Below are 21,597 nucleotides of genomic sequence, written 5' to 3'. Positions count from 1 at the left end.
GAGAGCAATCCAGATTAGGCTCAGAACACGCGAAATGTAAAGATACCTGAGCTGACGTAAAACTAAAGGCTTTCCACTTAAAGAGTCTATCGATGATTTACATTTTTAAGAAAAGGTAAATGAAAACATTTTCCCCAGACCTTATTCTCCTTTGCTACATTTAAGAGATGTATTTCCTATCAGAAATTATTTTATTGGTTAAATGACAATAAATTTAAATCCAAATGTATTTATAGTTGTGAATAATTTTGGTTCCTAACGACAGCTCGGTTAACAATGAGCCTTTTTCTGTGAGTTGAATTGATGAACCAAAAAGCAAAAAAAAAAATATATATATATATAGCCTATATATATATATATATATATGTATATATATATATATATATATTTACTTTTATCTTTGTGTGAGCCTACCTAAATGTTCATCTTTTAGACCTGAATTTTCCCACTGTGGGACAATAAAGGATATTTCTGTTCTGTGTTTTGTGCACTTCCTGTGTCTGTTTGTATTGATGTCACTGGAAAGGGCGAAACATTTGTTTTTATTTTATTTTTTTTATTGTTTGCTTTGGACAAAGGTTCACAATAAAGAAATATTTTGAGAAGTGACAAATTTATTAAGAAGGAAATTGTTGAAACCCTTATTCGTAGCCTTGTTTGGGAAGGTTTTACTGGGTTTTCTGAGATGCTTGGGAAAAGGAAAATGAATAAATTGCTGTTTTAATTTCTTTTTTACTAAAGTAACGATTGACTTTGTTGTTTGCTATTGACAATAATGTTTCTGTAACGTTTTTATAGTGTCTGTCAAATTTTCTACAGTTACTGGAGGCAGCATGCTGCGGAGTTGAATCCAGAACTGTTCTCTAACGCTGCAGCTGGGAGAGAGCCTATTATCGGACAGGGTCAGTGGGCGGGGCCTCAGCGGCTTGGGCCACTCCCTCCGCCGGTCCTGATTTGCATAAAGAGCAGTGAAAGTTCGGAGCGCGGCAGAAGGAGGAGCAGCTGACTTCAGGATCAAGAGACGGAGCTTCATCTCGCCAGGGGGAGAAATTACAGTAAGTTCAGCTGCAGCTGGAACTTTTCAGTCTCTGAGCCCAAACTTTGAGTCCGTCTTTAAAAAACCTTTTCAAACATTCATTTATTCTGTGCATGACATGCTTATGTGTTGTACTCTGCACTGCTTTAATTTCAACACAATTTAAGAGCATGATGAAAATAATTTCAAAACCCAAGGAGTCTGTTTCTACGCCTGACTTTTAGTTGACATGCCCTGACCTCCTCTTTATGCCTATTATTGACTGTTTCTTCATCAAATAAGTGCAATATGAATTCAAAGAGTCCAAGGTTAACATGATTTAAAATGGAGACTGCTTGTAATTACAAAGTGATTTAACTTTTTCTTCTTAGTGGCTGCTTGCACTGTTTGGCAAGGGTTACTCAAAGAGTTGCTGGGATTCTTCAAATTGACATTTTGACCTTTTCAGTCAATCCATAAACCTCTTCCATCCCCGGCGGGAGAAAATGTTCGCGTCACAACAAACCCTTAAATACTCCTTAGAGCAGAGCTCCGATAGGAAAATATCAGACAGCGTGATTCCTGTTTCATATTTCAGGTTTTCTGATCCGTGTTTAGTTTTCCCTCAAACCGAAGGAAATCCTGCACAGCCTCAGTGTGTTCAGATGTTTCAGCTCCAGCGTCACCCAGTCTGCATGCCTCATGATCGCTGTGGGAAGAGAGAGCCGCTGAGAAAACCCAGCTTGGATCAAAGCACAACCAACTGCCTAATGATGGCGGTGCTGTTGTTCGCCCGTCCAGAGGCCGGAGCCTCATTCCACCCGTTCCCCGTGTGCGGATCAGCTTGTGTAACTGCTGCCACGTTACAGTGAGGAAAACAGAGTCTGCAGCCAGATGTTTTCACACCACACAGGACAGGCACATCTGCAGTGAAGTCATCCAATAACACAAGTTCCCTGCATGTTTTTCAGTCCAGTAGTGGATGTTTTCTTGGTTCTGGAATGACATGTTAATCCTGTTTTATGGCTACTTGTTTTGTTTCTACATGTGAGGCTTAACAGTTAAAAAAAAAACCCATGACATCCACTAGCTGCAGTGACAGAACATTTTCAAACTGTGTTTGTTGTCCAAGACTTTAACTGGACAGTTGGGAACTATATGTAACCGGTCCTGTGGGTTCTTCTGGGATGTGAGGTGGTGTCTCTGTAGATCCAACTCATTCCTTGTTCTACCTGTAGGACAGGGTTGCTTCACCGGCCATATTTTAGGGTGATTTCAGACCAGCCCTGTTCAGTCCACTGTAATTCTAGTTTGTTTGCCCAGAAAGTCTGATTTGTTTGGGGAGGTTTAATTGAACTCTGAACAAGACCAGGAAGGTGAACATTCGTCCGCCTACAGACCTGGGCTCGGTTGAAGTGAACTTTGGTGCAGTTCAATTGTACATGAGGATCCCAAGTGGACCAGAGACCTCTCCAAAAAAGTGGACTACAGTGGACTACGTTCTGGGGAAATACAGCCAAAACAAACACAGTACTCTAGCGATAGCGGGAGAAATGGCTCATTGTCTTTTACCAATGACTAAACCACTAAAATCTGATGTCACTCAGTTTTCATTTACATTTCATGAAGAAAGAAGTGATGCTCAGTGTCGTCCTCTGAGGTTTTTGTGTCACTTCCTTTAGTGGTTGTTGGTAGCTCAAAGGATTTTGTTCATCTAATGCAGTGTGAAAGTGAACCGCACCAGTCAAAACTGTAAAAAAATGTGGCAATTTTGGTCTCTAGTCGAACAAAATCTACCAGATTAGCAGGTGTGAAAACACCCTACACTCTTTGATAAAAGCTAACTCAAAAAAGGTTGTGCAAAGCTGACTAAATGATCTGGCACCCTGCAAACCTTTAGTTTTGTGACACCAAACAGGCACTGTCCCACAAACTGACTCTGTTCCAGCCTCTCTTTTTCAATGTATATTAGTGAAGTTCCAGTTGAGTAGGTTATCAGTTTGTTTAACTGTGACTGCAGTTGGGTCAGGTCGGGTCAGTTCCACTCATTCACCTGCAGACTAAATCTTCACTCTGCCTAACACTGGCAGATTTTTGTGCCGACCCAACTTGCCAGCTGACTATAGTGCAGAGTGATGGCGACTTTATCTGACTGGAAATTTAGGCCAAAACTGGGGCGAATATCGTCCCAAGTTTTAATCGACTGCTAGCAACTTTTAATGACTGCTCCTTCTTACTTATTTTTATTTTAACAGTTCCTATCAAAATGTTGGCCAAACAAAAGCTATCCTACTGCATTGGCATATTCTTGGTGGTGTTGAGGCTGGCCCATGCCCAGTACGAGTACCTCGGATACCCACCGGGCTACCCAGACCCTGAACAGGAACAGTACACCCCTCCGGTCCTGGCTGCAGACACCCCCAGGATTCAGCTCCGACTAGCAGGACAAAAGAGGAAGCACAACGAGGGTCGAGTTGAGGTTTACTACAACGGTACATGGGGTACTGTCTGCGACGATGACTTCACCATCCATGGTGCCCAGGTGGTGTGCAAGGAACTGGGCTATCAGGAAGCAGTCTCATGGGTCCCATCTTCTAAATATGGGAAAGGAGAAGGTAAGGCTCAGACATTCTCAATACATGACATGTATTATTTTTGTACATGGCATTTATTTACATCCCACAGGTGCGTAAACTAAGGCTGGGTGACCTCACAAATTTATCAACCATTGATAATAGGCTGAGCCATTCACCAGTCGATCTTTTAAGAGGGATTTTTCTTTTTCTTTTTGGCCTTTGAGTTGCTGTCTTAATTAATAACAATGCTTGACTGAAGCCACAAGATGCAGCCCATGGAAAAAAAAAAACAAAAAAAAAAAACGAATTCCATTTTTAATGGTGCACGCAAACTCCTTCCAGCTGCAACCAAAGCTTTTATTTTCCGTAGAGTTCCTCCAAGTTCAGCAGTGATTTATTTACTCAAACTTATAACAGAAAGGCAGCATCCTTTAGAAAAATAAATTTATTTAAATAGTACCCTAAACCTGTGATGGACTGGTGACCAGTCCAAGGTCTAACTTGCCTCTCGTTCACTGGAGATCGGCACCAGCACCCTTGGGAGCCCCACAAGGGATAAGTGTGTCGTTCTGCCTAGAAAATGTCCGCTGTGCGAGTATATCACCCATAGTCACCAGTCACTTGATGAATATTGGTTGGGAAAATGTTGCATATTGCAAAACCTTGGTGTAAACTTGAAATATTTTGTGGCAACCAAACCAAGGCAGAGTGCTGAATGCTAATATGATGAAACCTTCATTTCTGTTTTATCCCATAAGGACCCATCTGGTTTGACAATCTCCAGTGCACTGGAAAAGAGAGGACGCTGGCTCTGTGTCCATCCAATGGGATTGGTGTTTCTGACTGCAAACACACCGAAGATGTAGGCGTGGTGTGCAGCGACCGCAGGATCCCTGGATTTAAATTTGTCAACACATTGCCCAATCATGTGGAGGTAAACTTCTCCAAAAGCTGCATGGGTTTTTTATATTTCCTTCTTATTATTGTCCTTGTGGACCGTGGGCCTCGGAGATACCAGCCGGTGCTTGTGGTTTGTTCTGATGTAACTTCTCTCCAACAGCTTAAAAATGTAATGTTTTTCTTGTTATTTGAGCTTGTTATTTAACCTGACAAACTGGCCTCTTCTGAATTCATATTCTAATTTATTGAATATGACTGTACTTCCCTTCTAATTTCAAAATAGAAGAACCTACATAAATAAAGGGTGTCAAGAGTAAAACACTCAAGTTTTCTTTGGCAAAGACATTTCATAGGGTTTTGTTATGAATTATTTAATTAGGAATGGGGGAGAGATTTTGTCACGTCCATAAAACTCATTATAAGCCCTTATGAGACCTTGTGGTGAATATGCAGTCATTGATTGTGTATTCTCTAAAGTAGGGTAAGTAAACAGAATTCCTGATTTTCTGAAAGTTGAAAACAAATCTAAACTGTAGCTCTCTCACAAAGACATAAATTCTTCTATTATTATTATTGGTAAAATTATCAAAAAAAGAAGATCCTTTTTATATAGCACTTTTTCAGCAACAAGGAAGTTCAAATTTCTAGCTTGTAGAAAGGGTTTCAAGCACAAAATAGTGTGTTTGTCCCAAAGCTTAACTCAGAGTCATTAAGGATGTTTTCACACCTGGTAGTCCAGTACACTCAGTTCAATTGGGGGCCAAAGTTGCAATGTTAGCTACATTTTCAGTTGATGCGTTTTACTTTAAAAATGCACTATGTCAAACAATCCAAACTAAGTGAAAAACTTGTTCACCCCTTTGCCTGCACCAAAAACTACTGAAGGAAGTGACAAGAAAACTGCTGAAGAATACACTGAGTGCAACTTCCATCTTCACAAAATGTAAACAAAAATGGACTAACACCAGATTTTAGTGGTTGAAGGATTTCTCTTTTGTATTCGGGAGAAAGCCACGAGCCATTTCTCGTTTTTGTTTTGGTTCTATTTACCCAGAATGCCCTGTATTATAGTTTGCTTCCTGCTCTTAGAGCTGTCTCTGATCCACTTGCCTTCACATATGCATTGGAACTGTGCCAGAATTAACTTCAACTGAACAGAGGCCGAGGTTTGTAGGAGGACCAGAGTTTGTTTCTTTTGTCTGTGTCACAGTTTGATTGAGCATTCACACCTTCTCAACCAAGCCGGCCTTTCTAGCCAAACAAACCAGAATTCCATTAAAGCAGGGCTGCTGTGAATGCGCCCTGAGATACTGTTTGTCTACAGTGGCTTCTCAGGCTTAATTTTTCCTTTTCTATTTCTAAAATATGACCAGTTTCCTCCAATTTCTTGACTGCACCATCTGCGTATGATGAAGCCGTGATAAATGGAGAATTGGCACAAGAGATTAGAAAAGGAGTCTTGTGTGTTGAATGCACCATAGCAGGCAGCACACAGTAGAGGTAAAGAAAAAATGCTGCAAGATTTGACTTATCCAAGGGACAGCTCAGATTGAATCCTTGTCAGAAAAATGTAAATGGGTAACATTCAAATTTAGAGGGGATAGACTGTATGGCCTTGCCCTACCCTCTGGAAACCTCGGTCTCTGTGTAGGAATTGTGGGGATATTGTTCCAAACAAGATGGATATAAACAGATAAAACAATTACTAAGAGAACTTTACAAAGAGTGTGATGCCATTCTATCAAACTATAAGACCGTAAAAGACGTTTTGTTTTAAAAAAAATGAATGACGTCAAATTTTAAGGCTAAAGTTTCCTGATATGTTGGAAGTCAAAAAGTCTTGATGCTTCATATTCACAATGTTACTTACAGTAGGGGATTTCTACACAATCCCTACAAGGGAAATTCTTAGTCAGACTTTTTGTATTCAATAAACATTTACCCAACCCAAACCTCAGTATAGTGGACCCCAGCTATTCAAAGGGATTTGGAACCACAGCTGCCTGTGCATAGTTCAAATCCATGAATACTTGAGGCTTCCTCTAGTTGCAATAGTTCACACACCAAATATGCCCTAAGCAGCATTAATACACACACCGTCTTACTTGCTTTAACACTGCTGTAGAAGCTAACATCTTGGTCTTCTTTTGTGCACACTTGGACAAAAGATTAGGTGGGGACAGCTAATCAGCTTCACGGAAAATAAAATAAAATAAGTGTAGCTCCTGGATTGTTGTGAATTTGCAAACTCCAGCCAATAGTGTGTCGAGTAGCATTGTGCCCAGTCATTTCAGCTCACCAGGGTGTGATCCACAAATAGACAGATTTTCCACGAATAAATTGGGGTTACGTTCCACAGGAAAATCCGAGAATAGTGATTACTGAGGCTGTACTTGGAATGTTCCTGTCAGATGTGACCATGTAGCTCAGGATTCAGAAAACAGTACTGCTAAAACAATCTCTTTGGGTTTTGTACTACAAAACTCAAAATTGATAGCTAATCCCAGGGTCCTTTAAAAATAGTCTTAAACGTCTCAGTGAAAGTGAAGCTGAACAGGTAATTATGAAGTGTTTGTGCTCGTAACTGTCGAGCCAACCCTTTTAAAACCCTTCAGACCGGACTGAGCATCAAGCTCCAAGCTACTACTGCCAGTCCAATGTGTTCTGCACTCCTTGCAGGCCTCACACATTCCAACGTTGTGAGCTCACTGCAGATCGAACTTAATGCTGTGACTCTGTTATCCTTTCTTTTTTTTTTTCTTTTTTTTTGTTGCTTCTCCTTGGGAAGCTTAGGAGCTAACACAGACATTTCCTCCAGGAATTAATAGTGAATGTAAAGTAGAGTTTAACTTAAGAGGAAGTAATGGGCATTGATGAAGCAAGCAATTAGTAACTATGGTACCACACTTGAATTTGTGGTGCCAAGCAAGTTTGATAAGTCACATCATTTGATCAAGTCAATATAAAAGATTTATTAAAGCGGAAGTATTATGTAAAATCGACTTTTTTGAGCTTTACATCATGTTATAATGTTATTCCAGGAGTTTTGCTTTGATTCTTTCATGCATGTTTAAGAAATAATGTAATCTCCTGTGGCAACCATTCAGCTGTGCATAACGCCTGGATGGGCCTAACTCCGCCTTTGAGGTTCAGCTCCCCCTCAGAGCTGCCATTTCCAAGCTTCAGAGCTTCAGAGCTTCCACCTCCCACGTGACTCCCCCACTCAGCTCCTTAAGACTAGCCAGCATCAATTAGCAAACACTTGGTAGAACAGAACATCAGCTGAGCTCTTTATAGGAGTACAGGTAAAAATGTTGTTTAAGCGTTAATAGAAAAGTGATGTTGTGATGACTCCCTGAAGGTGTAGTGTTGGAAAGAGCAGGACTTTCTTAAAGAGACAGAGGCCCAATTTCAAGGTATTTAATTACAAAGTCAAAATTATTTTATGTCATATTGGAAATTTGTAGCATTTTTATAACAACTGAAGGTAACATAGTTACTTAATTGTGGCTGGAAAACCCATAGCACTGTCCCTTTAAGGTCCCAATCATTTCATAAAAATTGAGTTAGGATATTTTAATCTAAACTGATTGCTTTGACATCCCTGTTTGAGTTAAAAATGGTATCAACAAACTCAGATCACAGAGGGTTTTATTTCAGACACACTGTTGTTGTATGGGCTGTTCCATGGTGTAATTGCTTAGTGTGTTTTGGGGAAAACGTCTGTGCATCTGAACAGCTGATATTGTTTTGGAAAGGCTGATTTAGTTTATTAATATACTGCCCAACAGTAGTTGTTTTCAGACGGCAAATAAACTCAAGATGAAGAACTGACACATATGACACACAGCTGATATAGCGGTAGTGTGAGCTGCTCACGACGGTGTTGCCCACCATGGCATGACAGGAGGGCTACTTGATTCACAGACTATTTCAAATTGATATTTATTTGGAGAAATGAACTGAAAAGGATGGAATATTTGTGTACCACTTACTACAAAATGAATATTGAAGTATTTCAAGCAATATTAAAGTGAATTGCATTGTGACGTTTTTAACAATACTTCGCCTGGAGGTACAAAGAAATATTTTTCCAATTGTGAAAATTGTAAAAATGTTCACAAATGGAAATTTTCACCTGAAGGGAAGAGGTGCACCGATAAATCAGCCAGCCAATAAATTGACCCCGATTTTCTTAATTTTGGGAGATCAGTGGTCAGCAGTGATCACAGTTAATAAAAATCACTCCACTGTAGCCAACTCTGCAACTTTACTGCAATATTTATCAATATTTCAGATCAAAAAAAAAAAAAAATCAGTATTGGCCAAAATAGCTTTTTAAAGATTGGTAGTCAGTGAACAGTCAGAAAACTGCAATCGGTGCAGCCCTACTGAGAGCGGCAGGTCCCATCTTCCCAACGACAATTTGGTTAAAGATGTTTCTTAACGGAGGATTATTCCCCTCACTAAATGAAAGCTCTCGGTGTTTAGCTTAGTGTTTACCAGGAGTGCTAATAGATGACCTTGGCTCTGTAGAAGGAAATGTCCTTGGATTTTAGAGACAAGAAGTAGATTATGATTTTCTCCACGTAGTGCAGATGGACATGTCTAGACGTATGGAGCCAGACTGGGATGATGGCCTAAAAAAACCCAACAAAACCAAACAAAAAAGACCTTCAGACTCAGCTTTTCCATTTACTGAAATAAGTCAGATGGGCCCCCAGTGTGTAAAACACACCCAGCTGGGAGCAGCGCTCCACCGCTGTGGCCTGGCCCCATCATCCAGGCAGGCGCGTTGTAATGGCAGCCATGAACTGTATGTTGCTGGGGGGTTTTAGTGGTTTGGGATGATTATTAGGCTGTAGAGACTCTGTCAGGTGAGCCAGAATAACCCACACAGGAAATAGCGAGAGAGTGAGGTAAGACGGAGGTGAAACGTGAAGCCTTCCCGGCTGCCGCTGCTCACCACGTCAGCCCCGTTCACGTTCTCCTGCATTCTCTGGCATTTTGTGACAGACACAAAGTAAACATGTCATTCCATGACTTTGCTCTGCGGTCTGAGGTTCCCTTGGTTTGCCTGGATATATTCAGCTCTGTCTCTCTCAGCAGTCCAGTAAACAACACAAAGTGACCGTCAGTTGTGCTGCTCTGAAGTCGCTGTCACCTCATCCTTCCACTTCCTGCTTATCTGTCCATTTATGGCTTTGAAGAAGTCCACTGACCTCCAGTTTATTCTGATTTGGGGCATGATAAATGATAGACAAATTGAAAACACATCCGATAGAACTTTCAATAATTTCACTGAACTCTAACCCAGAACTGCGCAGCATTCTGGGGGATGTAGGCAAAGCAAAGGGCAAAGGGCAAAGGTTGGGCTTATTTCAGATATTTAAAACAAAGAATGAATCAATAATTATTGATATTGATGGATATGAAATCCTCATATCATGAAAAGTTTTTCTGAGGTTCAACCTTCAATTGTCTGAAAATGCAGAAATAATCCTGTGTCAGTTCGCCCGTTTCTTTTTTGTGTCTCTGCTCTGTCTTCTCAAGCTTGCGGTCGAACCTGGCTTGTACTGAGGCCAGTTCTGGTTCTGCTGGAGCTTTCTTCCTGTTAAAGGGGAGTTTTTCCTCTCCACTGTTGTTCCATGCGTTCCAGCATCAGCGCAGGCAAGCGTCGCTACATGCTGGTCCAGAAGGAGTAAATGCTCCAAGTCAATGAGTCGATGCAATCTGCTGAGTTTCCTTAGAAATGTTTTAAATCACATTGCATAATTAACAGAGCTGACTGTGCAGTTTGATAGGACCGATTTGAATGTATGTGTGATTGAATTGAAATGATTTTTTTTTTTTTTTTTTTTTTTGCTTTGCCTCTTAATCCCACTCTTCCCCTCCACTTTGGGAGTTTGTGTCAGTGAGTGTAGAGAGGCAGAGCCAACTTCCTTAAACTGAACAGGGACATAAAGAACCAAACAGATCACGGCAGGTAAAAGCCAGAAAAAGAAACAAGAATCATAAGCACAACAATAACAGCAATAAAAAAATAACAATGAGTTGATAAAAATTCTAAAGTAAACTAAAAGTGCCCGCTTACAAATGGAACAAATGCTTTTAAAACCAATCAACATTTTATTGCAAACTAAAATGTTGTGTTTGGATGAAGCAGTAAATGGTGCATATTATAGGAGAGTAACTGACTTTAGTAGAGTGTGCGCATGCAGTGCTGTTTTATCTTGTTTTTGTTACGCTGCTCAAGATACTTTTAAATAAAATGTTTTAGTAATATTATTAAAAGTCCATATTTATCATGAGGAGTAGAGCTGCATGATATATTGTAAATATATCATCATCGCAGAGGTAATGTGACATTAACATTGTAATGTGACAATGCAAAGCTAATGTCACATTACATTAACACTGTAATGTTAATTAACAACATTAAAACATTTAGTAGTTACGATAAGCATTAAAATGGTTCCAAATACTGTTTGGAATGCAGAATTTTGCTCCACATTACTGGAATATGGAGCAAAACATCCCTGTTATAGTTTACACTGCTTTTTATGCCAGTGATATATTGTACATTCTGGATGCAGTCTCTATAATTCAGATGGTAGCTGAACATATTAAAGCTAAACAAAGAGTAGAGGAAATATTCATTTGAAAGACAGAAGAGAGAAAAATCCAAACTAATATCATCTCAGTGTTGGAACTGCATGGTCTTCTGGTATCAGGCTGCTGCGTTGGGCACATTCAGAACATTTGTCTAAGGACGGCGCTCAGCGCTGGCTCAGAGCGCAGTGCTCTCAGTAATTAGGATTAGGAGTCATTTGGTGGATGCCTGCATTTCTATCCCCTCCCTTTGAGGATTAGAGCCATGTGTTGCTGGTTTTCTGGTGTGGATTTTATCCGGTGCAAACACGATTCACATTAAAGATTTGACCGCACAACCTAAAGTTAGATGGCTTGTTGACCTGCTGTCCCCGCACTCGAATACACCGGACCGGGCATGATGGGGAACGAGCCAAACACAGAGAGCGAAACAGTTTCCAAAAATTTTTTGTGCCCTTCTGCTCAAGTGAGTTTTTATTGCTCAAACGCCTGATGCACTCTCAGTGGAAAGCAGCGCTGTGGATTTTTATGTTTTTCTTCTTCTTTTTTAACCTGCTTTAGCTCATTATGAGACATTCTGATCCCTGAGTACTGCAATCATTTTCCACAAGCTTCAACTTTTATGCCATGTTGAATCACTTCATTTCCATTAAGTCATTGTCTCTGTAATTTATGCTCCAGTTTGGCTCAGAGTGTCCCAGTGCTGTGAAGCATCTGTTTCCAGTTTGTTAACAAAAGGCCCATTTTAATGGTTCTGATCAGAGGAAGTGAGAGGCAATGTTCCCTGTTTTCTGTAAATAACTACAAAAAACACGTAATCCTAGAATCCCATGCACCTGGTCAGACAGTCATTGCAAAAAATTTGCTCACTATATTTTTGCTTCACATCTGCACTGAATTCATACTGAAGATCACACCAAACACATTCAGGATTAAATCTGCTCATTAAAGCTGCAGTATGTAACTCTTATGAAAAACTGTTTTGTTTTTTCATATTTGTTGACACTGTCACTATGTTGTGACAATATGGCATGAGACATAATCTGTGAAAAGAATCAAACTCATCTGCCTTCTCCCAGTAACTAGAAACAACCAATCTTAGCGCTGTCAATCACCTTCTGTAAGGCGCTGCTCATTCTCTCCTTCCTACTCAGGCTAGTTAGCATGGCTACCAATGACAGTGAATAAACGTTTTTTCTGTAATGTTTAGTTGCTTAGCATGTTCAACAGCAGATTGATTGACAGCACTAAGACCCGCCTCCTGGCTCTGATTGGTTGTTTTGGTTGGGAGTGGTGCAGTAGCTCAGGCAGGAGGTGGATGAGATCCGTCTTTTCATAGATTATCTATCTCATGTTGTACTGTTACAACCTGGTGACAGTTTTAATATAAAAGGCATATTACTTTTTATAAAAGTTACATTTTCTGTTTCTTTTTATTAAAGTTTTTTTTTTTTTTTTTTAGAACTATGGCCATGTTAATGCAATTAGCATAAATCTAAAATCTGACATTTGAAATCGTTCTGCATTTTTAGTTTTCTGAACCTTCATTCCAAACATTGTTTTTGGAATACACTAATTAGCTTGTTTGTCATTTTGTTCTCCTTCCTTGTTGCGGAGAGTCCTTCAAAATGTCATTTTTGTGGTTTCCACTAGTTACATATACTTTTGCATGTGCTGTATATTTTCATTTTCAGGTTTTTTCCTGAAATAAAAAGAGATATCTAAATCACTGTACATGACATTTAATGCTGTGATGGACTGGGGTCTATCCCATGTCTCTGCCAAAGGCTGCTGGAAATAGGGACCACCAAATATCCCAGCCTAACCCAGGAACCGTGTTGGAGGTAAATTTACCTTGGACGCTGTGCTGTATGATGATAGGTTGGTGCATACAGGAAGAAAAATCCAGATTGTATCTGTTCATTAGAAGCCTGACTCCCTCTGCCTAACACGCTAACTAGCGCTCACTGCTGTAACTGTTGAAAATTGTTGCAAATTAATTCTAATTTCTATTGATACAAGAGAAAGAATCAGAAAGGTATTGAATGTGCATAAGATAAGGACTTTTAAAAGAAAATGTATTGAAAAGGGATAGATAAATGTTGGAGAAGTTTGATTGTTTTGACATACGTGCAAGTTTTCCATTTCTTATAAATGCTAATAACCATACCAGTCTGCCGTAGCAGCTGGACGCTCAGACTGAACCAGGTTCTGGTTCTGCTGGTGATTTCTTCCTGTTAAAGGGGAGTTTTTCCTCTCCACTGTTGTTCCATGCATGTTCAGCGTGATACATTGCTGTAAAGTCAGCGGCTCAATGCAGTCTGATGGGTTTCCGTCTGTAGAAACTTTTTAAACTACTTTGAATAATTAACTGAGCTTACTGTCCTGTTTGATAGCTGGGATCAAATGTGTAACCAATTTTTTCTTAAAGCGCCTCAAGACAATGCTTTTGTTGTGAATAAGTGCCATTTAAATAAACTGAACTTAAAAAAGTAAAAACAAAAAAAAAGGCAAGCATTGTCTCAGTCAAGCCTGTGTCGAAGTAAATGTTGGCTCCTTTAATTCCTCCCATCAGTTCATCTCCCTAATGCTTTTTCCATCTGTAGCCATTTTCAGGAAAAAGCTTCACTCCTGAGACTCAGTTGAAGCAAAACACACGTGAGGAAGTCTTTGGTTTCCCAAGTCAGATTAGCTAGAATTCCCCCTTCCTCCGCCCCCCCCGAAACATGCTCCTAATCTAAACAGGAAGTTCATCAAGATAAATCCCCAGGAACAAAATGTAAAGAGGTGGAGCTGGAACCAGGAAACGGACTGAACAGGATCCGTTTCTCTAAGCTCAGTGAGACAATCCAACTCTGCCAAAGAAAAGGGATTTTTTTTAATCATTTACTTTATATTCAGTACATGTATATTTATATCCAGTAATTATTGTGCACCAAAATGTTAGTTTTTATAAAGCTTCACATTCCCCCAGACTAAAATGATTAATGTGCAGCGGATATAAAAACTGATGATGTTTTCTCTCTTGTGCCATCTGCCCTTCCCTGGAGGAACATGCCAATTGTGGAAACCCTCCTCTCTCATTATTCCATGTCAGGGTTTTATGTTTTTGGCTCAGCATGAGAAAAGTCTGTGAGGAACCTGATAGATTTCCCCACTAATTAGATGTTCTCAGTCCATACTGTCACTTTAAAAATCCCCTAAAAAAATAAAGTCTGAAAAATAGCATTTTGTCACCTGACATTATGTCCAAGTTAAGTGCCTAAACATATCGAAGAGTCTGTTGTGTTTTTGTCCGGCCAAAACATTATTACCTCGGAAACAAGGAGGCCAAAATGCAATGAGACGTTTGTGTTTTACAAAAATTCTGTCAGACACATTGCTGCTGTTATAGATTTAGACCTCTATCACATGCATATCAATAAATGAGTTATGCAGTATATGTCATAGATTTTAATTAATTTAATATTAATTAAACCTTGAAATTTCTTAATTCCATATTTTAAAAGAATATAACAGCAATTAACCAACATGATCAAGGATTCTAAAAAAAAAAAAAAAAAAAGATAATTTTCAAGTATTAATGTGAGCATGGTGGGTGTTGAGGACCTGCTACGCTAGCAAAACTGTTCTGATCTGTGAGGCAACTTTGAAAGCAGATTGGGTGAAAAACAACAGTTTCTCTGCTATATTGTTTCATTAACGTCAGCCTGTTCTGTGGATTCCTTAGACCGCAGAGACTGAACTCTGATTGGATGAAACATGGGTAATCCACATGGACATGTACAGGAAGCAGCGCAGCTAAGAGAAAATAAGTATTGGAGGTAAATTAGATTGTATACATATGCTAGGGATTCTGAAATGCTGAAGCCTGCAGGAGCGCCCACTAATGGGAACATTCAAAATGGAAGCCAACACAAAGCTAAATTCAATGTTATGTCTAAGTTGTAGAATCACTGCTCAGGCCATGTTCTTCAACTCTGCGGTCATTGACAAAGTAGATAGAAATGGTTCAGAGGGGGTGGGAATCATAAAAAACGTGGGTGTAGAAGCATAATTCCATTTGCAGATTTACTGGTGGGACATTGAAGCACATTTATACCTCTTTAAACCTCGCCACAGTGTTTAACGTTAACAAGCTAATTTGTTGTGAAAATGTTTTTTTGCCATCTGGAAAATATTTACTGGCAGCACACAGACGTCAGGGGTCGCATACAAGGGGGTGTAAGGTCAGGGGGTCGCTGGTTCCATCTTATGTAACACAGGAAGTGCAGTCTCTAGACAAATGCTTTAAACAGTCTACTTAAAAAAATCTTTGCGTTTGAAAACCACAATGATTTAAAGTTCGTTTTCACCTAATCTAAAGTCCAGGAAAGTCTTTCAGACCAATCTGACAAAAGAGAGCTCCATAGCTCCATTAGGTAAAAACCAGAGGTGTGCGCGCGCTGCAGTCTGTTCTTCACCTGTTCTCATTATTTGAAGGGCCGTGTTAAAAGTGCTCTGCCTGACATATTTCTCTCAATGTTCTTCCACAGAACCTTGACATTCATGTGGAGGATGTGCGCATTCGAGCCATCCTGTCCTCCTACCGTAAGCGAATCCCTGTGACCGAGGGCTACGTAGAGGTGAAAGATGGCGGCAAATGGAAGCAGATCTGTAACGCAGAGTGGAACGAGTTTAACAGCAGAGTCATCTGTGGCATGTTTGGCTTCCCAGGGGAGAGGAAGTTTAATGCCAGAGTCTACAAGTAAGCATGAGTGTGTTGTTTTGATGGGGCAATGAAACGCTTGCACAGAAATTCAACATGTCAATTGGCACAGTGTGTTTGAGACCATAATGTTCAACTTTTCGTGTAACTCAGTGAGAGTCGTCTTCATGGAAGGGAGAGGTTTACTGGAGGAATGTCTTCAACCATGTTGACTGTTGATCTTCTTCAGAATCGCCCTAAAGAGTTGCAAAAACAACAAATTGCTGATGGGTTTTCTGTGTGAACCAGGTTAGATGTAATAACAGACAGAGCGTTCTTTAGGAAAGATGAGTGTATGATATAAATGCCGCAGGAGGAGGAGCTTAATTGATTTATAATTTCTTCTAAAACTTCATGGGTGAGTTGGTGAAACTTAGCCATTTTCTGCGGGGCATGTCATTCGTACTGGACTTGATGATGAAGTGCTCTGTGCGTGGATGGTTGAGATTTCAGAGTCCAACGTACTGACTGCTGAAATGTCTCATGAGAAATTCCTTCATTTCCCACAATCTAAATGGATATTAGTGAGTTTGATGAACCGTTTGGGCGTACAGCCAGACCAGACACTGCTCAACTGTCAGCATGTTGGGAGCAACATCAAACTGCTGCTGTGCATGTTACACAACAAGTTGTTGCTAGGTAACCAAAGAGTGAGTTGATGCTATCTAATCCTTTATTAGCTGGGCTAAGAGAGGTTGAGTGGAATTTTGGATTGAAAACGATGTATCAACTCATCAGGATAGAGGCAAGAGTGGATTAGACTGAAAGTTTCTACAGTGCTGTTCTTAAGAAAATGTTTTAGTCAACAGAAGTTGTACTTTCAAAGATAACAGAAAAATGATCAGTCAATGCAACTTCAATTAAAGACCTTGGAAGTATTTACACCCTTATTGGTAATCAAGCTCAGAGTGTGTCCCTGACTGCATGTTGCCTGTTTCACATGTTGAGTGAAACCAAAGTTTTGAAGTATCTCACAGCGTCTTTGCCTCTCTGTCTGATTTTAAAATCTCCCACAATTATGAAACAGTCATCAATACGTAAAACACACAAGATTTCACTAAAGTCATTGAAAAAAAATTACTTAGATTGATTAGATATGTATTAAATATGTATCCAGAGTAGCACAGGTGTGTGTGACATCAGACTCTGTAACCCGTACCTGACTCCTGGCTGTCTGGCATCAGTGCATCACACTCAGCTCATGTAATGCCTGAGAAACCACTGATGGATCATAAATCCTGCTTACGTAAGGAAGCTCTCCATCCTACTAGCCACAAATTAAACACGACCCTCCATTAAAACCTCCAGGATTCTAGATAACCGTACATGTTCTGTCTGCTCACGCTGGAAGTCTCCTGCTTTAGGTAACCGCAGCAGAGAACAGATGCTCCCCAACTTTCCGTCTACGTGTCAGGCTGCTCGTGCATCAGCCTCGTGAAACATACGATGTGCTTCCACAGTCTGCCATTATGAGAACAGAGCCAGGAACGGCAGCAGTTTCATAATCCTGACTTTCACAAGTCTTAGCTGTGTTGCATCCATACAGTAGATTTTTAAGGTTTTGGAAACAGGAAAATGTTCACTTTCAATTTATTTAAACATATATATATATTTTTTTTTACAATCAATTAATAAAGATGAAAAATATGTTATTTGAAGTAGATAAGCTAAATAGGGGTTCTTGTGTGTGGCATCCTCTAATGAGTCTTAAAACATTTAAAAAGTTTATCAAAACCAATTTACATGTTTTAAGAAACGTGTAAATCTTCTTACATGTTTTTAATCATAACCAACTATAGACTCACAGATTATGTTCTTGTTTCTATCTGAAGCTGTTCTGAATGTTTTCTGGATTGCTTTGAGGCTGGTTGCTTGTTTTCAGAGTGCAAATGTGGATGTTTTTTACTTCCTGCTTTAAGACTAAGAATGACAGTTAGCTGTTGTGCTAATTTCAGATCAGATGGTGCAATTCTCAGAGAAATGGAGCAATCTTATAGTTAAAGGAGTGCAATACTGATCTGATACCAAGTAAATACAGAGTCCTCATCGCCGATATGATACTGATGCCGATATTTTGTATTTAAGTTCGACATATCATCAAACTTCTGACCTGTAGGCGGTTTTGTGGTAGGACAGAATTTGACATTTATAACTATATGAATAATATGATTTGTGTGCGGTTTTTCTAAGTAAACAACAAAAAAACTATAATTTGAAAACAAATTTAAACAAATTCTTCTTTGAAGTAAGGTTGAGAAACTATAACACAAAAATAAAGTAAAATTTCACGAGGGAATCTAGAACTAAATATTGATTTCACCACACCAGCATAGATCCAATACTGATACCGTGTGGGTATTAATATCCCGATATTGTGGATCGATCTGCCAACCTTTACTTGTAGACAGATGAGACCAATAGTTTTTGTCTCTAACATCCAGTAACTCGGCGTAGTGGTGGAGTTCACAAATTCAAGTTATTTTGCAGCCACCGGTGATTTCCTTCTATTTAACAAAGTATTCTAGAGCCACAGAGTCACAGCTCTGCACCACAGAGCTTGATGTGAGGCCATCTCCATCCATCCATCCATCCATCCATCCATCCATCCATCCATCCATCCATCCATCCATCCATCCATCCATCCATCCATCCATCCATCCATCCATCCATTCATCCATTCATTCATTCATTCATTCATTCATTCATTTTCTTTACACCCTTGTCCCTTAGTGGGGTCAGGAGGGTTGCTGGTGCCTATCTCCAGCTAACGTTCTGGGCGAGAGGCAGGGTCACCCTGGACAGGTCGCCAGTCTGTCGCAGGGCAACACAGAGACACAACCATGCACACACACACCCCACCTAGGGGCAATTTGGAGAGGCCAATTAACCTGACAGTCATGTTTTTGGACTGTGGGAGGAAACCGGAGTACCCGGAGGAAACCCACGCATGCACAGGGAGAAGATGCAAACTCCATGAAGAAAGACCGGGGCCAGGAATCGAGTGAGGGAAATGAAAGGAAGGAGAGCTGGGCTCCATATGGACAAAACAGAACGAGCAGCTTGTGAACAGACAGCGGAGCCAGTCCGAAGCCGGCTGCTTTGAACACCAGCTCTGGAGAGCTTCCAGTCGGCAGCTAGCTGCTTCTTGCCAGCTCCCAAATTAAAAACCATCAGTGCCTGTCCTGACCTGCTCAGCTTTTTGTATCTGCACCACAGAGATGGTTTTATTGATTGTAGTATTTTAAGATTTCTGTAAATGTAAAGCGTGTTTTATGGGTAGAATTTATTGTTATCATTAGAGATGAGACAGGAAGACAGGAGAGGGTCATTAAATACATAACAGAGGATTATTCATAATCACAAAGTAGAAGATTACCACAACAGTGGAATCATGTTGCTTGTTATGTGATATGCTAATAATCCTGAAACTTGCCCCATTTATATTGTGTGACTTGATAATTTAATACACAGCGAAAACAAGAAGATTTTACCAAGTAATTCTGGTCTAGTTTCTTGTGCAAAGAGCTTAGTACACTTGAAATAAGACAAAATTAACTCATAAATAACTTTTCAGCAAGAAATAGGAGCTTGCTTTAGGTCAACAATTCCATAATATTGATATTAAATTATTACTGTTTAGAGTTGTATTTGAAACGTAGTCAATTATGAATTTAACGATGGCACTTGATTTAATGTCATGTTTTGATTGTTGATTCTATGTTGCATGACTTTGTGTTTTTGTGCTTGTTATGATGTAAAGCATTTTGAAATGCCTTGCTGCTGAAATGTGCTAAACAAAATTTGTATGTATGTTTACTTTCATAGGCAAATTAATTCACTTATAACATGGGGAAAAATCTCTTGTTATAGGGTGCTCTGGATTCATCTGACCAGAGCACTTGCTTTTCCATATCATATGATCTTTTGATTTATGGTCTCAAAATTCAGCTTGAATTTGTTTTGCTCCTCTGTCTGTCCAGGATGTTCGCTCGCAGAAGGAAGCCAACATACTGGGACTTCTCTGTCAACTGCACTGGCACCGAGGCCCACCTGTCCAACTGCAAGCTGGGTCAGATACTAGCCATGAAGTCCAATGAGACGTGCGCTGGAGGGATGCCTGTGGTGGTGAGCTGCGTGCCTGGCAGAGCATTCGCCCCGGCGCCCATGACAGGGTATAGGAAGGCCTTCAGACAAGAGGTAACCATGGCTACGCCTCAGCGTTATTAAGTCTTCAGCTCTTTAGAGGTATTACAGTAAAGTGGGTAAAGTAATTTGCTTTACCCACTTTGTTAAACATAATTTAACAAAGCTTCGCGGCAGATAATTTGCTTTGGGGAATTTTAATAATTGGGGTATTCGAATTACCTCAAGGAATCGCAACAGCCCTAATTTTGAGATTAGTTGTGTAGCAAGACTTATTTCTGCTTTGGTTGACGGTGTTGGCTAAAACAAATGTTAGCATGCTAATTTGCATCATGTAGTCACAAAAGCACAGAAGACTCCTTCTCCATATTTATGGCAGCTCTGTTGGTAGAAAAAAGAAATGATGATGTGCTGTGCGGTGTGAAAAAACATTAACTGTTAACAATCAGAACTTCCTCTGAACTCTCAACGATTCCTTAAGCAGTCAGGATCACATTTGATCCCTTCTAGATGAAAATGTAAATTACTTGGACTGATCGGGCTGGACTGGATCATTTAATGAAAATTAGACACTTTTGAAATCTTTCTTCTATTTTTAAAAAACAAAAATCAAGTTGTCAAGGTCAAATTTTAATATGAAACACATTTCCGACAGCACAGGCTGTCAGTACAGGAATAAAATAAAAATAAAAAAAACGAACATCAAACAGTTAGACCAACAAAGTTACAACACACAAAAAAAATCATTTGCCGACAACGTGTAGCCAGATCATAAAAGCGAGTCTTCAGAAGCGATTTAAAAGCTCCAGAGTTTGCACTGATTTAATATTAGAGTGCAGGTTTATTCCAGAGTCACAGCAAAGCCTCTGTCTCCACAAATGTCCTTGTAAGATTCTTTGACATTAGATTAGGCACACAGAGGAACCTCAGTATGCAGACCAGTCAAACCTGGACTGGATTGTTCTACACCATTTGACTTTTATGATCCCTGACAACTTTATTTGTGAGACCTTTGCTCTATGATTCCTGCTAACCTCATATGGTCTCATTAGCCTACGTGTGTATTGTCTCGTGACATAATGTTGGACAGTTATTTCGCCTTTTCCTCATGTATTTACCTTCAAAAAATCCTCAGCATGAAACCCTGCTGATTCAGCCCAGTGGAACAGTCACGTTTTCTGTCGATCCGAACTGAAAACGTGACGGAACGGTAGACAGAGAGGGCATGGCGAAGGCCTCCATGCAGGTCCTGAATCAACCTCGGCCACATGTGAGCCAGGCTGGCCTTGCATCACCCACCAGTGTGGTCATGTGGATGTTTATTAGTGGGAGAAAATGACTGCCGCCCTGCTGGTTTAACATCTGGTGGAAAACCTGAAACCAAAGGAGAGGAAGGGGAGGAGGGAAGGTCCCGGTGTCTGTTGAACGTTCAGGTCTGTGTCAGTGTAAAAGCATCCATTTATCTAAGTGATCTTACTGATTCAGCGTTTACATCTGAGTGAGATTTTTTTTTTCACTCAACTGCTCTGACCTCTGACCTCTCCACCGAGAAGAAGGAAGGATATTCCCGCATCTGTCATGAACATCGTACGTCTTAATACTTT

The 21,597-nt window shown here is 40.0% G+C and overlaps 1 protein-coding gene across 1 annotated transcript in view; it reads left to right on the top strand.

Annotated features, from left to right (window-relative positions):
• The first annotated feature begins 425 nt into the window (after nt 1–425).
• loxl2b (lysyl oxidase-like 2b) overlaps nt 426–21,597 on the top strand; it is a 33,730-nt gene continuing 12,558 nt past the window's right edge. Inside the window, exons 1-5 of the mRNA XM_088009119.1 lie at nt 426–1,055; nt 3,271–3,630; nt 4,350–4,525; nt 15,639–15,850; nt 19,831–20,047. Coding sequence (XP_087865245.1) covers nt 3,282–3,630; nt 4,350–4,525; nt 15,639–15,850; nt 19,831–20,047 — 954 coding nt within the window. The 5' untranslated portion in view covers nt 426–1,055; nt 3,271–3,281. The remainder of the gene's footprint in view (nt 1,056–3,270; nt 3,631–4,349; nt 4,526–15,638; nt 15,851–19,830; nt 20,048–21,597) is intronic.

The sequence above is a fragment of the Poecilia mexicana genome, unplaced genomic scaffold (genome assembly GCF_051168715.1).
Source record: "Poecilia mexicana isolate PSO_F unplaced genomic scaffold, ASM5116871v1 scaffold_9, whole genome shotgun sequence".
Taxonomy (NCBI): Eukaryota; Metazoa; Chordata; class Actinopteri; order Cyprinodontiformes; family Poeciliidae; genus Poecilia; species Poecilia mexicana.
Note: the sequence above shows the minus strand (reverse complement) of the source record. Positions and strands in the feature narration are given on the sequence as shown.